This window comes from Zalophus californianus, chromosome 10 (assembly GCF_009762305.2).
Source record: "Zalophus californianus isolate mZalCal1 chromosome 10, mZalCal1.pri.v2, whole genome shotgun sequence".
NCBI lineage: Eukaryota > Metazoa > Chordata > Mammalia > Carnivora > Otariidae > Zalophus > Zalophus californianus.
Window position 1 is genome coordinate 62,862,608 of NC_045604.1, and position 15,763 is coordinate 62,878,370.

General features: G+C 41.7%; 1 protein-coding gene across 5 annotated transcripts in view; it reads left to right on the forward strand.

Moving 5' to 3' along the window:
* The window catches only part of SDCCAG8 (SHH signaling and ciliogenesis regulator SDCCAG8), a 232,566-nt gene that overhangs the window by 163,122 nt on the left and 53,681 nt on the right, over positions 1 to 15,763 (forward strand). Inside the window, exon 17 of one of the 5 annotated variants that reach the window (XM_027610402.2) lies at positions 5,926 to 6,059. The exons of the other annotated variants lie outside the window; for them this stretch is intronic. Within the exon in view, the coding sequence (XP_027466203.1) occupies positions 5,926 to 6,016 (91 nt within the window). The 3' untranslated portion in view covers positions 6,017 to 6,059. The remainder of the gene's footprint in view (positions 1 to 5,925; positions 6,060 to 15,763) is intronic. 5 annotated transcript variants of the gene reach the window in all.

Genomic DNA, 15,763 nt, shown 5'->3' on the forward strand with positions numbered 1-15,763 from the left:
CTTGGTTTTGGCTCAGGTCGTGATCTCACGGTCGTGGGATTGAGCCCCGTGTCGGGCTCCACACTCAGCACAGAGTCTGCTAGAGATTCTTTCTCCTTCTCCCTCTGCCCCTCCTGCTCATGCTCTCTCTCTCAAATAAAGAAATAAATATTTTTAAAAATTAGCATTCCAGTTCCAGAGTAGATCATGTGTTAGAGCAGAGCCACAGTGTTTGTGCAAGATCCATTGGGAGCTCCTGGAGTAGTTAGGTGATGATGATGATGCTTGAACTCCAAGTGATGATAATGATGATAGAGAGAGGTAAACAGATTGGGGAAATATGTAGGAGGCGAAATCAATAGGACTTAGTAATTGATTGAGTCTGTTGGGTAGGGGGGCATATCAAGGATAATACCCATATTTCTGACTCGAGCAATGGGGACATAGTGGCGCCACTTAGAGAGCTAGAGGATGCACAAAGAAGCAAGTTTGTGGGCAAGATGGCTTGGGTTTGGGATAAGACCAAGTGTTCAATTTGGCCCTGTCGAGTTTAATATGCCAATGCTTTATACAGATGGAAATGTCAAATAAGCAGGGAGACATAGGGACTCCGCCTAGGAGACAGGTCTGGGCTGGAGATAGAAATCTATCAATAGAGCCTGTAGAGGATATTTGAAACCTTGTGAGTAAATGAGGTAAATAACCAGAGGGAAAGTACAATAAGAAGGAAAAAGGGCTTCAACATTTAAAGAACATAAACATTTTTTAAAGGATGTATTTATTTATTTGAGAGAGAGTGTGTTTATGAGCAGCAAAAGGAAAGGGAGAGAGAGTCTGAAGCAGACTCCCCACTGAGTGAGGAGCCTGACACGGGGCTCGATCTCATGACCCTGAGATGATAACTGAGCCAAAACCAAGATTTGGATGCCTAACTGACTGAGCCACCCAGGTGCACCAAGAACACCAACCTTTTTAAAGGTAAGGTAGAGGTTGGCAAAAGACACTAAGACAAGGAACCCGGGAAACAAGTGGAAACCAGAAGAGCACACTGTCGTGCATGCTTCAGCAAAGAGGAAGGGACCAACCAGACGCTGCTGAGTGATTAATTGACTGAAAGTATCCACTGAACTTAGTGACATAGACAGCACTGGTTATGTTAACAAAAATATTGTTAGTAGAAGAGTACGGCAACCATGTTAGGGCATATTGAAAAGTTAGCATGAGTAGAAAAACTGACATAGCACATTTAAAATACTTTTTCATGAGATTCGGTGGCCAAGGAAAGCAGAAAGCATTTAGCAAGAATCCAACAATATTTAAAAAGACCAAGCAACCGGTGGTGGGGGAATGTATTAGGAGGGGTAGATGTGAATGTACTAAATTCTGATTGTCCAGATCATTAAACTATGGAGTCAGGAAAGGCCCATTTTCCAGCTGGTGATTTGGAATCTCTGGTATCCACAAAGGCAGTCCAGGGGATTCCTGTTCAAGATAGCAATGGCATATTTTCTGGTAATGTTTTAAGACAGGTATGGATTCATATATTTTGTCATCGAAAATAGAACCATGTGAGAACTCCGCAGTGTTTGCAGAGGGAACAAGCCTTAGCGCCCTCACGTGCTGTCGTGAGGTCAAATATTGGGTCACCAGCCCCCAGGAATCCACATCGTTTTGTCAATTATGCAGTCTTACATAGTTTTGTTTTCTTTTTGTGGCAATGTATGGCTTAAATTACACACATAAAAACCATTGATGAAGACATGCAGCTGCTGATTGTTATGTAACGAGTGAATAATGAGTTTAACATTGGCAATTCTTCTATAAACTACCTCAGAATGATCTTTACCAAATCTATGAAGTTGTATTTTTCTAATAGAAAGTTTATTCCTTGAAAACCAGTGTTAAGAATAGGAAATAGGAGCACCTGGCTGGCTCAATTGATAGAGCATGTGACTCTTGATCTTGCGGTCATGAGTTCAAGCCCCACGTTGGGCCTAGAGCTTATTCAGGAAAAATAAAAGGGAAATAAGGTATTGATTTTTATCTAATTTAGGCATTCCATTTTGGGGGAATTAAGACTATTCACTGTTTTTAGAGAAGTCCCTGAAGATAGAAGCCTGAAATCTTAACCTTTATTTCACCATTTAAAAACAAAATAAGACAAAATATTGGCAGAGAGAATCCAACAATATTTTAAAAGAATTACACACTACAACCAAGTATGATTTATTTCAGGTATGTAAGACTGGTTCAACATTTAAAAATCAATTAATGTAACCCATCACATCAGTAGGCTAAGCAAGAAAAATCACATGATCATATCAATAGATGCAGAAAAAGCATTTGACAAAAATCCAACACCTATTCATGGTAAAAACTCTTAGTAAACTAGAAGTAGAGGAGAACTTCATCAACTTGATATAGAACATCTACAAAAACCTAGTGCTAGTATCATACTTGGTGGTGAGAAGTTCAAAGCTTTCCCAAAAAGATCAGATATAAGGCAAGGATGTTCCCTCTCACCACTCCTTTTCAACATCATACTGGAAGTTTTAGCTAATGCAGTAAGACAAAAAAGGAAATAAAGGGTCTAAAGATTGGGAAGGGTGATATGAAATTGTCTTTGTTTGTAGATGACATGATCATCTATGCAGGAAAAAACTGTTGGAACCAATAAGCAGTTATAGCAAGGTTACAGGATACAAGGTTAATATATGAAAATTAATCACTTTCCTACATACTAGCAATGAACAACTGGAATTTGAAATTAAAAACACACCACCATTTACATTAGCACCCCAGAAATTAAATGCTTAAGTATAACTCTAACAAAATATGTACAAGGTTTATATGAGGAAAACTACAAAACTCTGATGAATGAAGCCAAAGAATTAATAAATGGAGAGATATTCCTTGTTCATAGATAAGAAGACTGAATATTATCAAGAGGTCAGTTCTTCCCAGCTTGACCTATAGATTTAATGTAATCCCAACTAAAATCCCAGTAAGTTATTTTATGGATAGTGATGAACTGCTTCTGAAGTTTATATGGAGAGGCAAAAGACCCAGAATAGCCAACATAGTTTCAATATAATAAAGGAGGAGAATGAAGTTGGAGGATTGGTCCTACCTGATTTCCAACTTACTATGAAGCTGGAGTAATCCAGACAATGCAGTATTTGAGTAAGAATCGACAAAGGGATCAGTGGGATGGAACAGAGAACGCAGAAATAAGCCCAAATTAATATAGTCAAATGATTTTTGATGAAAGAGCGAAGACAATACAATGGAGCAAAGATAGTCTTTTCAACAAATGGTTCTGGAATAACTGGACATCTACATGCAAAAAAAAAAAAAAACTAGGCACAGATCATATAGTTGACACAAAAATTAACTCAAAATGGACCACAAACCAAAATATAAAATATGAAACTTTCAAACTCCTAGAAGATAACCTAGATGACCTTGAGAATGGTGATGACTTTTTAGACACAACACAAAAGGCAAGGTCCAGGAAGGAAATAATTGATACGATAGACTTTATTGAAATGTAAAACTTCTGCTTTGAGAAAGGCAATGTGAAGAGAATGAGAAGACAAGCCACAGACTGGAAGAAAATATTGTCCAAAATCCTCAAAGAACTCTTAATGCTCAACAATAAGAAAAGAAACAACCCAATTAAAAAATGGGTCAAAGGGGCGCCTGGGTGGCTCAATCATTAAGAGTCTGCCTTCGGCTCAGGTCATGATCCCAGAGTCCTGGGATCAAGCCCCGCATCGGGCTCCCTGCTCAGCGGGAAGTCTGCTTCTCCCTCTCCTACTCCCCCTGCTTGTGTTCCCTTTCTCACTGTGTCTCTCTGTCAAATAAATAAAATCTTAAAAAAAAAAAAAAATGGGTCAAAGACCTTAACAGACACCTCACCAAAGAAGAGATACAGATGACAAATGAGCATATGAAAAATGCTCCACATCATATGTCATCAGGAAAATGCAAACTAAAACTACAATGAGATACCACTACACACCTGTTAGAGTTGTCAAAATCCAGAACACTGACACCATCAAGTGCCAGCAAGGATGTGGAGCAACAGGAACTCTCATTCACTGCTGGTGGGAATGCAAAATGGTACAGTCACTTTGGAAGACAGTTTGGCAGTTTCTTAGAAAACTAAACGTATGACCCAACAATCATGTTCCTTGGTATTTACCCAAAGGAGTTGAAAACTTATATCCACCCAAGAACCTGTACAGAGATATCTATAGTGACTTTATGCATAATTGCCAAAACTTGGAAACAACCAGATACCCTTCAGTAGGTGAATGGATAAACTGTGATACCACCAGACAGTGGAATAGTATCTAGCGTTAAAGAGAAATGAGCTATCAGGCCTTGAAAAGACACGGAGGAACCTTAAATGTTTATTACGAAGTGAAAGAAGCCAGTCTGAAAAGGCTACAAACTATGATTCCAAGTATATGACATTTTGGAAAAGACAAAACAATGGAGGCTGTAAAAAAGTCAGTGGTTGCCAAGGGTACGGGGGGAGGAGAACAGAGGATTTCTAGGGCAGTGAAAATACTCTATATGATACCATAATAGTGTCTACAAGTCATTATACATTTCTAAACCCATAAAATGAACAACACCAAGAATGAAGCGTAATGTAACTATGGACTTGGGGGTGATTGTGATGTGTCCCTGTAGGTTCATCACTTGTAACAGATGTACCACTCTAGAGGAGGATGCTGATGATGGGGGGTGGTCTGTGCATGTGTGAGGACAGGGGGTATATGAGAAGTTTCTGTGCCTTCCCCTCAGTTTTGCTGGGAGTCTTAAAGTGCTCTAAAAAAAAATCAATTAAAAAAATGAAGCAATAAGTTGAATTTTACATTAAAAAAACCCAATTCCAAAAAATATCATGAAGCTATTTTTGTTTTTTATTCTTACACATCAATTTAATTTCAAATCTACATTATAGAGCACATTTTGTTCCTGAACCATATTATGTTATTGGCCAATTGTGCCTTTTTTCCTATATAATTAATTCGTTAAGGATTTAATTTATGTTAGTGAAGTTGCTGGCATTATTTGGTTACATAGGAAAATTACTTTTATTAAGCTTTTTATTTTGAAATAATTTGACTTATAGACAAGTTACAAAAATAATTGAGAGTTCCCATTTGCCCTTCACCCAGCCATGCTCCTGTGAGCAAGCATCTTACGTAACCACGATACAGTGATCTGACCTAGGAAATTAGCATCGATGCAATACTAGGAACTCATCTCTAGACCTCATTAGGATTTCACTAGTTTTCCCCTAATATTCTAGTTCTGGTTCAAGATTCTATGTTGCATTTAGTTCTCATTTCTCTTTAGTTGTCTTTAGACACTTAAGAATTTCTCTCGGAGAGAAACCTGACCTGTGACTGTTCCTCACTTTTGATGAGAACTGCTCCATTGTTTGTAGAGTGGCTCAGTGTCAGTTTGTCTGAGGCATCCTCATGGTTAGGCTGAGGTTGGGCATTTAGGGCAGGAATCCCACAGTGTTGTGTCCCTCTCTTGCAGCGTGTTGACACACTGTGTCCTGTTACTGGTGATGTTGATTTTGATCACTTGGTCAAGGTGGTGTCTGCTGGATCTCTGCTCAAGAGAAGTTATTAAGTGCCTCGTGGGGAGACAGTTGGAGACCATGCAAATACCCTGTTTCTCATAAGTTTTTTTAAGAGATTTATTAATTGGGGCGCCTGGGTGGCTCAGTCGGTTGAGCGTCTGCCTTCAGCTCCGGTCATGATCCCAGGTTCCTGGGATAGAGCCCTGCATCGGGCTTCGTGCTCGGCGGGAAGCCTGCTTCTCCCTCTGCCCCTCCCCCTGCTTGTACTCTCTCTCTCTCTCTCTCTCAAATAAATAAATGAATAATTTTTTTAAAAATTTATTTATTTTAGAGAGGGGTGGAGAGGGAGAGAATCTCAAGCAGACTCGTGCTGAGCTCAGAACCTGGCATGGGTCTCAATCTCACAACCCTGAGATCACGACCTGAGCTAAAGCCACAATTCAGACGCCCAACTGACTGAGCCACCCAGGTACCCCCTCTCATCATATTTTTTCATAGACTTTATCTTTTAGAATAGTTTTAGGTTCAGGAAAATTGCTTTAAAAATAAACTTTATATTAAAAAATTTAAAGATATACCTCAAATAAAATTTGTTACTTTAAAAATCCCTCTTAATCATATCGTGTAAAAACTATGAAATAATTTAACTGATTCCCTAAGGGGATTCATAAAGGTATGTATTTCTGTGAAAGGCTTTGAGAATCAGATGAATTTGGAGATGCTGAGGTAGACAGAGCAGAGGAGAGACCAAGCTTGAGCCAGGAGGAATCCTGGTCTAGAAGAGGGTCACCTCCTGCAGCTCAGCAGTGGCTTGAGAGGAGGATATGAGCTGATAAATGTGACTTTCTGAATAGAGCACTGGTAAAGTGAGCTGAGGCCAGAATTGGTTTGTTCTCTGTTTATCGGGCATCCATTTGTTGCCAGTCACAGTACTAGGCTGGGGGGTACAAAGACGGAAAGGGTCTACCCCTCGGCCTCTCTCCCCTGGTTGCAGGCTCCCTCTCTGTTTGGGCTGATGGGGCTCCCGAGCAGCTGAGACATCACCCACCATCTCCTGGTAGGTTCCTCCTGCCACTCTTGTACCTCCAGAAACCCCACAGGCAAGAAGGAGGGGTGCTCTGGGAGACTCGCCTCCATTGGCAGCCTGGACAAGAGATGGTTGCCCTGGAGGGTGTGTTTGATCTCTTGTTCTCTCTGATTTGTATAAACCAGAAGTCTGTTGATGTTAGATTTGGGTGCATAGTCATAAAACTTCCCCTGTCCCTGAGGAAATGTTTTGAGTGGATCTTTCCTCATTTAGAAGAGTAGTCAAAGTATAAACCAAAGTGCCCTGGGTGGTGATTTACGGAGAATCAGTAAATCAGTAATTTACTGAGAATGCTAGTGCAGCATTCCACTGGCTTCTACCCCTTGCCAGTCTCCCCAGATCCTGCATGAGCTCCAGCAGTTTGACTTCCCATGATTTGGGGGGGCGAAGGACATTTAGTTATTACTGCATCATCAGTGTCATGCTGAGGTCATCTGGGTTTTTAATGCTGCTATTCTTGCTTTTAATTATAAAATGCTCTTTTTTTTTAAAGATTTTATTTATTTGAGAGATAGAATGAGATAGAGAGAGAGCATGAGAGGGGGGAGGGTCAGAGTGGGAAGCGGACTCCCCGCTGAGCAGGGAGCCCGATATGGGACTCAATCCCGGGACTCCAGGATCATGACCTGAGCCGAAGGCAGTCGCCTAACCAACTGAGCCACCCAGGCACCCCTAAAATGCTCTTAACTTAGCTTCATGGTAATTAATTTCATTTGTCCTACATTGTTTTGTTAACCTCTGAGGAGTGCGATATTATATACTTGGTTCAGCAATGTATCAGTTTCTCAGTAACTATGTTGCAAGTCCTATGTGAATTGTAATTCACGAGTGAATCATTTGCATCTCTTTTGCTAAACCAAATGTATATATGATCCCCACCTCTGGTCTCCCCTGGCCCTGCTTTAGAGAGTCACTCCTTTGGTGATGTGCTGCTTGTGAATTTGGTGTTTTGTTGTTGTTGTTGTTGTTGTTGAGAGAGAGAGAGTGTGGACACGCACCCATGTGTGGGAAGGTTCAAGGGAGGGGCAAGGGGAGAGGGAGAGAGAGAATCTTAAGCAGGCTCCACACCCGCCCAGCGCAGAGCCGAACATGGGGCTCCATCTCACAACCTTGAGATCCTGACCTGATCTGAAATCAAGAGTCGGAGGCTCAACAAACTGAGCCACCCAGGCGCCCTGGGAATCTGTATTTTTGGGTAACTGACAACATACTAGTAAAAGTAAATTAACATAATTGCTATGTTATTTTAGATTTATGTGCCATTATTTTGTAATATAAAATTATAGATGATAAGTAATCCATATGTTGCTAGGAACCAAGCTCATTGCAACTTATCTTGAAATGCTTCTTGGTTATCTCTAGCTTTCATGTTACTGGACCGTGGAAGTGTAGGGATTAGGTAGGCTGCCTCCCCTAAGGACTCTAAGGACAAACCATCTGAGAGTATTGTGTAGAGGAAAGGAGGAAGCTACAAAAACCAGGAACAGCTTAGAAAGTTTCACCCTTTCCCCCAAAATTATACCAAAATTATAAGCCAAGGGGGGTTAACAAACAATCTCTTTAAAATCCAATTATTCCATGTATTATTGACAAGTCCCTAAGAGGACTAGAAGCTAGGTTCGAGTATATTTTAATGGGAAGACCTGAAGTCAGATTTCTTTCCTCCCAACAACGGGGGAGGTTCTAACTGTGGGAACTAGAATTTTGATCTGGGAGTGGATAATAAGCTATGAAAGCAGCCTGTCCAGACACTATAGTGGGAACAAGGCAAACACTATCATAAATGATCACCTGAGAGTAGATTAAATGGAAAGATACCCGATGAAAGAGAGTATGGAAAATGCCAAAGACATTTTAATATATAATTCACACTTCTTTCTAAAATAGTCCCGATGTCCAAGAAAAGGAAGAAGACTCCCTTTCACTTATTCATCAAATATTTATTCACTGTTGATTATGTAGCATGTGCTGGATGAGCAGACAGACATCCCTGCCCTTATGCTTTAAGCTGCCTTCAGGTTCTAGTTCTCTGCTAGTAAGACGTAGAACTTTAGTAAAGAGACCATGTATAGTCATTAGGAGCATGCACCCTAGAACCAGGCTCTCTGGGTTTTCCTAGTTTACCACTTCCTAGCCATGTGGTCTTAAGCAAATTCCTTAAATCTTACATTTCTCTATCTGAAAAATGCAACCTTAGAGCGATGTGATAATTGCCTAAAATAATCCATGAAAACTCTTTAAAACAGTGCCTGGCACAGACTTAGTGCTCGACAAAAGTTTCATACTATTATTCACTCAGTATCCTTCATTCAATGTATTTATCAGCCCATTAACACACGCCAGGCTCTGTTCCAGATTCTGAGGGTGCAACGGGAACTTCAGAGGCTAACATTCTAGAAGGTGGTTTATTTACATCATGGGTTAAATGGGATCTCGTGAGCTAGTCTGTGAAACAAAACACCGTGTTTACATAAGGTTATTTCTGTGGGAACACCCCTTCTGAATTTTCTACCCCTGATTTATGGAACAACATTTTGGACCATACTTGGGAAAGGCCTAAGGTAATCTTAAGTGTCTGCGAGTATGTGAATATGTGTGTTTATGTGTATATGTCCTCTGTTCAGTGGTGAAAGTTTTTAATACGAGCCCCAAATCAGATTTCAAGAGGGATACATTTACCTACTTGGTTAAAAACGTCATATTTTCAGCATAGTTGGGAGTGAGGAGCACAAAGACAAACAAACAAAAGCTAACAGATTTTAACTTCTATTCCTGGGTGGGAAGTTGTTATAAAAAAATTTTTTTTAAAGAAAAAACTCTAAGAACATAAAGTAGTAGGAAATGGCTAATGCTTTTTTGGAGACAAATAGTTTAGCAAACCAACTATTACCAGCCAGTCTTAATATTCTTATAATGTTTATTATTTTTTATTTTTCCACAATTAAGTCTGGAAATAAAAAATATTCAATTAAAAATAAGTATCAAACATATGTTCAAATCGTACCAAGAACCACTAGAGGTGATGAGCATTGAACACGCCTTGGACAGAGCTTTTGCTAAAAAGGGCAGGCAAATTTCTGTTCTTATGTTAGAGGACAGAAAGTATATTTCCATGCTTAAAATCCCTAAACATTTCTTCCATAAATCCGACGTGAATCACTCTGAGTGAGTTCACTCTTTAAAGCCAAATTTCTCTCTCTGGTTTTATTGTTTAGGTAGATTAAGAACTTCTGATTAACATTTTCATTATCTTAACCCTTATGATTTAAAATTTAATTTAGCGCTTTTAAGTTAAATAGGATTTTTCATTTCTGCAGTCATGTTTGTTGCTGTGGCGTAAACTGTAATTTTAAAACATTGAATGTTAAATGTGAAAACCTATACTAGATTGCCTGGCTTGAGCTCTGTGTGGTATCTTCTAGCTTATTAATATATCCTCATATTTATTAACATTTATTATGCACTGAGCATACAAAAGTAAAAAGCCATGATCTCTACCCTTAAGGAGCTTCCAGACCCACAAGGGAAGCACGTAGTGATCACAGTCGATAATCTGCTCTGGTGGGATTCACCGAGGATGCTCTGGGAGCACATCAGACTGACACCTTACCCAGGTTTAAAGGGACAGGGCACCATTCCTTAGGGAAATAATTCCTGACTGAATCCTGACAAGGAGTAGAAGTGATCTTCACAGAGAGAAAGAAGTACATGTTTAAAGGTCCCGGGGATCAAGGAGAACATGGTCTCTTCAAGAACGACACCATGGCTTTAAAATCAAATGGGAGATTGATGAGTAGATGAGGAGGCTGTAAGCAGGGTCAGATCTTCCCGTTCACTTCCTGTCTCTCCTTCCGGGCCCCCACTTACACGTTGGTCCGACCATCTGAGGTTGTCCCTCAGCTCTTCGGAGCACTGTTCCAGGCACTCCCCCACAACTCTTTTCTCTCTTCTTTGTAGTTCACTTTGGATCTTTTCTATTAGCCAGTCTTCAAATTTAATGATTTCCCCACTCTGTTGAGTTCATTCTGCCAATGGGCCCATCAGATGTATTCTGTGTGCTTGTTTGTTTGTTTGACTGTCATCATGGCTTATGATGGGGATGGGGACGGGACCCCCTGCTGCTTCCTCAGGGTCAGATGCAGTTGTGTGCTGGAGCTGACTTATTACATTTTTAGAAACGTATGGGGCATTCGACATCATGTTGGTAGTTTTAAATTGACCATGACAGAAGGTTTCACATCAGAGAAATTGGCAGACATCATGAAACAGGACCTCTTTGCCCCAAGAGAGCTTCATTTCAAACATTTGCCATCACACCACTGAGGGATTTTACTCAGTAAAAATGTATCTATTCCTCGGGCCAGGTGCACAAAGTTTCCACCCATCTTCCAGGAGAAGGTAGCTTTTGCTTTTCACCTTCCCCTAGGACATTTATCTGGTTATCTTGCAACCTCAGCTCTGATTGGCTCAAGAAAAAGTATGGTTTCGTTGATTAACTTCTTTCTCCTTGTTAAAGTAAGAGTTATGTTCATTTGTGGCACCCTACATCCTAAGAGGAAGTAGAACCCTTAGCAATTAGGGCTAGAAGAGTCTTTCTCTTGAGTCATGTAAAACATAAGTCTGGAGTTTATTCTGAGCACTGTGAGAGGGGGGTCTTTGAAGGCTTTCCAGCAGGGAGACACAGTTCTGTGATGTTAACCTTTTAAACATGGTGACGTCTACCTCCTACTTGCTCAGCCAGAGCGGCCCCCTGATCGCTTTCTGCTCAGCATTGCCCATTTTCATGTGGTAGCTTGTTTCTAGGTCCTGAGCTCATTGATTCCTTTCACTAGTCATTTCTTTGCATTATCAGACTACTTCCATTCCTATAACTTATTCCTCTGGTGTATATCTTTCTCTGTCCGTTTTTAGATATGTTAATTACCCAAGTGGGTGATATCTGTGAAGATTTGGCCAATCCCTTCATTTCCATTGTTTTAGAACCTGAGCAAGAATTAAGGGAGAAAGTTTGTTTGGCTTCAGTCCCCGGGCAGTGAGAGTGAGGGAAAGGAAGGTGAGGCATGGAAGAATGGAGAACAGTATAGGACAGTGTGTTATCCTACTGCTGACTGGTTCATGATAAGCCACAGAGACACAACCACAGAGATGTTTCTGGATAAGCCTGTTACAAAGAAACTGCCTCCACATGGCCCACTGGAGGGAGGAAAAGAGAAGGGATTTTATCTGCCCAGGTTCCAGAATTTTCCCCATGGGAGAAATTCACCTGACTTTTAGACTTAATTAACCCATCCTTTCAGCAGCCGCTTCAGAAGCCGAATCCTGAATTCTAGGGTTGGGCGTGGCATTTGACTCCAAGTGGCAGGAAGAACCTATCACTTGAGGTGTGGGCAGTGTGACTCAGGTGGCAGACTGATTTCTATCTTTCACTTTCTCCATTAATTTGTAAGCTTATTGCCAAAAGGCGTCATGTCTTCTGTGGAAACAACAAATTATAGTAAGGAAAGAACAGTGCTAAGGAGCAAAAGTTCACGGTTGATGTCACCTGCCAACATAGGATTTTGGACAGGCCAAATAAACTCTTTTGGGCTCAACTTCCTTATCCATGGAATGGGGATTAAAGACCACGCAGAATAGTTATGAGGATCAAATCAGATCGTAGGTATAAAAATTGGCGGGGCTGGGGGGAAATGCACTATGTAAATATAGTATAGCTTTATTATTCAGTCGACCGTCTTACCATCATGGCATCATGGAATCACAGTGTTTGTTAGGGAGCTGGGCCTTGGTGATCTCTGATGCAAGACTGCAGTTTTATAATTAAAGAATCTGCAGCAGAGAGGCCATATGGAATGTGACTATTAGATCAATACAATTAAGATAGTATTCTTGTCTTCTGTTTTTTAGAGGGGCAAACAGGCTCTAAGAGGTTACGTGACTTACCATGGTCACCATTTGCACTCAGCTGATACATGGCAGCAGGGCCAGTCTGGGGAATGCAGGACCATCTGATGCCAGAGCCCACACCTTCACTGGGTACACCGCAGCATCTCCCCAAGTGGCCCCAGCCAGCCGGCATCCGAGCTGGGCCTGGACTCCAGGACCCCCCCGAGTCCCGAGCTCTGAAGCTCCGCGGCACATTTTCCCATTCCAAACCCAGGAGTGATAGTGTGGCATCTAAGAGTCAAATTCTCTGTTAGGGGCTCCTTGGGCTAATGTGCCTTAGAGACCTCCCACCACCCCCCCACCCGTTACAGCCAGACTAAATGAGCTTTTGAAAAGATTTTTAATTACCAATACAGCATATGGTGCCTAGTGGTTAAGAACATGCAGTTTCTGGAGCCTTCTGCCCGGGTTCTAATCCCAGCCCCAGTGCTGAAACAGGCTGTCACTCCTCTCCTGGGCAAGTCACTCCTCTCTCAGTGACTCAGCCTCCTCATCCACAACAGGAGGGAAGAAAGGTTCCCACCTCCTCGGGTTGTTGGGAGACTGAAAGGAGCTTCGAGTCCGCTGCTAAGATATATGTTTTCGTTAAATAAAATAACTCATTCCTGGGTCTTATTTTGCAATTCAAATGAAATAGTGTATCATCATTCAATGAAAAATAAAGGAAAAGAAAAACACAAAATAGCAGGTCTCCCTTTGAAACTAAATAGGATCTGCTGGTAGGATGGCCAGACCTCACTTCTTTTCGGGAAATACTCCACTTGAGGCTGCTTCTGTGGGGTTTTGTTCGATGGCAGACCTTTTCCGCTGACTTGGGAAGGGCAGTTCAGTTTGGGGGTCGGAGAGCCCGCCAGGCAGTCCCAGGAGAGTGGGGGCTCTCAGCCTGGCAGGTGGGACTCGTGCAGCCAAGCCTTGTGTGTGGCCCTTTGGGCATGATGCTTCTGTGCTCTTGACGTGGCACAAAAGACTGAACTCTAGAATCAGTCAAACATATGATTGGACCCCTTTGTCGAATTCCATGTTGTTTTTAGCATTTCTTTGGTAATTTTCAGCACAATAACTTTTGAGGTGATTCCACCAGGAACAAGGCCTTTAGACCTTTTAAAGTGTTTTCCTCTGTTTAGTTGAACTTGTACATTGAGGAGGCAGAAGGGAAGCAGTTTGATGCATTGTTCTCACCACGGATAACATGCAGACTGCCGGCCGTGGCAGTTTAACAGATTAAAGAGAAGGGTCTGGGGATGATATCCTGATGATACACCGTGATATTTTCTGGACTTTCATTTCCTAGAAACTAATTCGTTTAAAAAATTGCTGCTGTCCTTGAAATATTTGTGTTTGTGTGAACATGAGCAAAGCTATTTTCTCCTTATCATCCATGAAAAGCATGCAAGAGTTTAAAGAGGAGGTATTTTAAAGATTTATTTATTTATTTATTTATTTATTTATTTATTTATTTATTTATTTACTTGAGAGCGAGAGAGCACGAGCTGGGGGGAGGGGGAGTGGGAGAGGGAGAAGCAGGCTTCCTGATGAGCAGGGAACCCGATGCGGGGCTCGATCCCAGGACCCCGGGATCACGACCTGAGCCAAAGGCAGGTGCTTCACTGACTGAACCACCCAGGTGCCCCAAAAGAGCAGGTATTTTAAAGGCATTTTGTAGAAATATAGAAAAGCAGCCTTAAAGTGACTTTGGAGTCTCTCTTTCCCACGAAATGCAAATTTGAATGTTTAGATGCCAGACAAAGGAGAAAGCAGACATCCCTCTAGCCGATGCTGACTCTAGCTGCTGAGTTAGGCTCAGCCAGGCCTCTGCGAGTGCGGGACTCAGAGAAGATGCCAAACCCGAGGCTGCTTTCCAGCCAGCCAGGGCTACTCACCTGCCACTTCCCCTCCTTCCCCATCTTTGCCTGGTTCTCCCCTCACCCTTTACATTATTTCCCCTCTCTCCTGTGATGTTCTCTTGCTTTGCTTTGGCTCTTTATTTCTAGATGCCCACTTGTGGCCAGATTTCATACTCCTACAGTGAAATGATGTGCCTTGGGTGTGGCATTCTATTAAAATTCATCCTGTTGGCGTGTACTATCCAAAATCTGAGGCTTAGTAATTATGAATCATGGAATTTTTTTTAAAGCAGGCTCCCTGCCCGCCGTGGAGCCCAAGGTGGGGCTTGAACTCACAACTCTGAGATCAAGACCCAAGCTGAGATTGAGAGTCAGGCACTTAACCGACAGAGCCACCCAGGCGCCCCTGAAACATGGAATTTTAGTCAAACATCTAGTTGCCCAGAAACTCTATGTACATAAAAAAAAGAAAAGTTATAGGACATGTAAACAGTGAACTATCTTAATGAGGTTGCTTTTTACAAGCCAGATCAGCTTTTAGGGAGAAGTCAGTCAGAACTGTAGTTGGCCATAATTTATTGCTCTTTCTGGACTCAGTTATGAAAAGAAAGGCCTTATATTCTGCTTGATTCTTGAGCATCATAGACATTCATTCAGGAAAGTTTAATGACTAGGAGAAGAAAATTGTATTCACTGGTCCAAATCATAATCTCTGCTCTGCACATAACATCTATATGTATGTCTAGATTAATACTGCCAGTTTTTCATTGCAAAAAGAGGCTCTTTTGAGAGTGAAATGATTAAAACGTCGTATTTTCAGTGCCTAAAATATCTCAGATAGCAGTTAAAATAAATTCCTGATGGTTTATAGCTGAGGTGTAAATTTGGCTGTGTAGTTCATCCTACTCTGACCAGAGGTGATTTTTACACCTCTATCAGCCATGCTTCTAGAGGCTGAGGCTTTGAGAAAAAGATCGTAGGAGACTGGCAGTTTTGGGCAGATGTGGATCTATACCTCGGGCACCACTGGTTGTAATTTAACCGGAGCAGCATTGCAACCACCTGGGTAGCCAAACGGCTGAGGTCTGCTCTTGCCCATGATCGTTAAGCGTGGAGGAGATTTGCTTGACTTCATAGACACTGGATTTATAAAAAAAAAAAAAAGGGGGGGGGAGATGTGTCAGGCAGGAACTACGGTGGCATGCTGCTGGGACCTGGCTGCAGCCAACTTCCTGGGGTGACTACCCTCAGACACTCGAGTGTGTCTCAGTGTCTGGGGGACACGGGGCTACTGGGTTT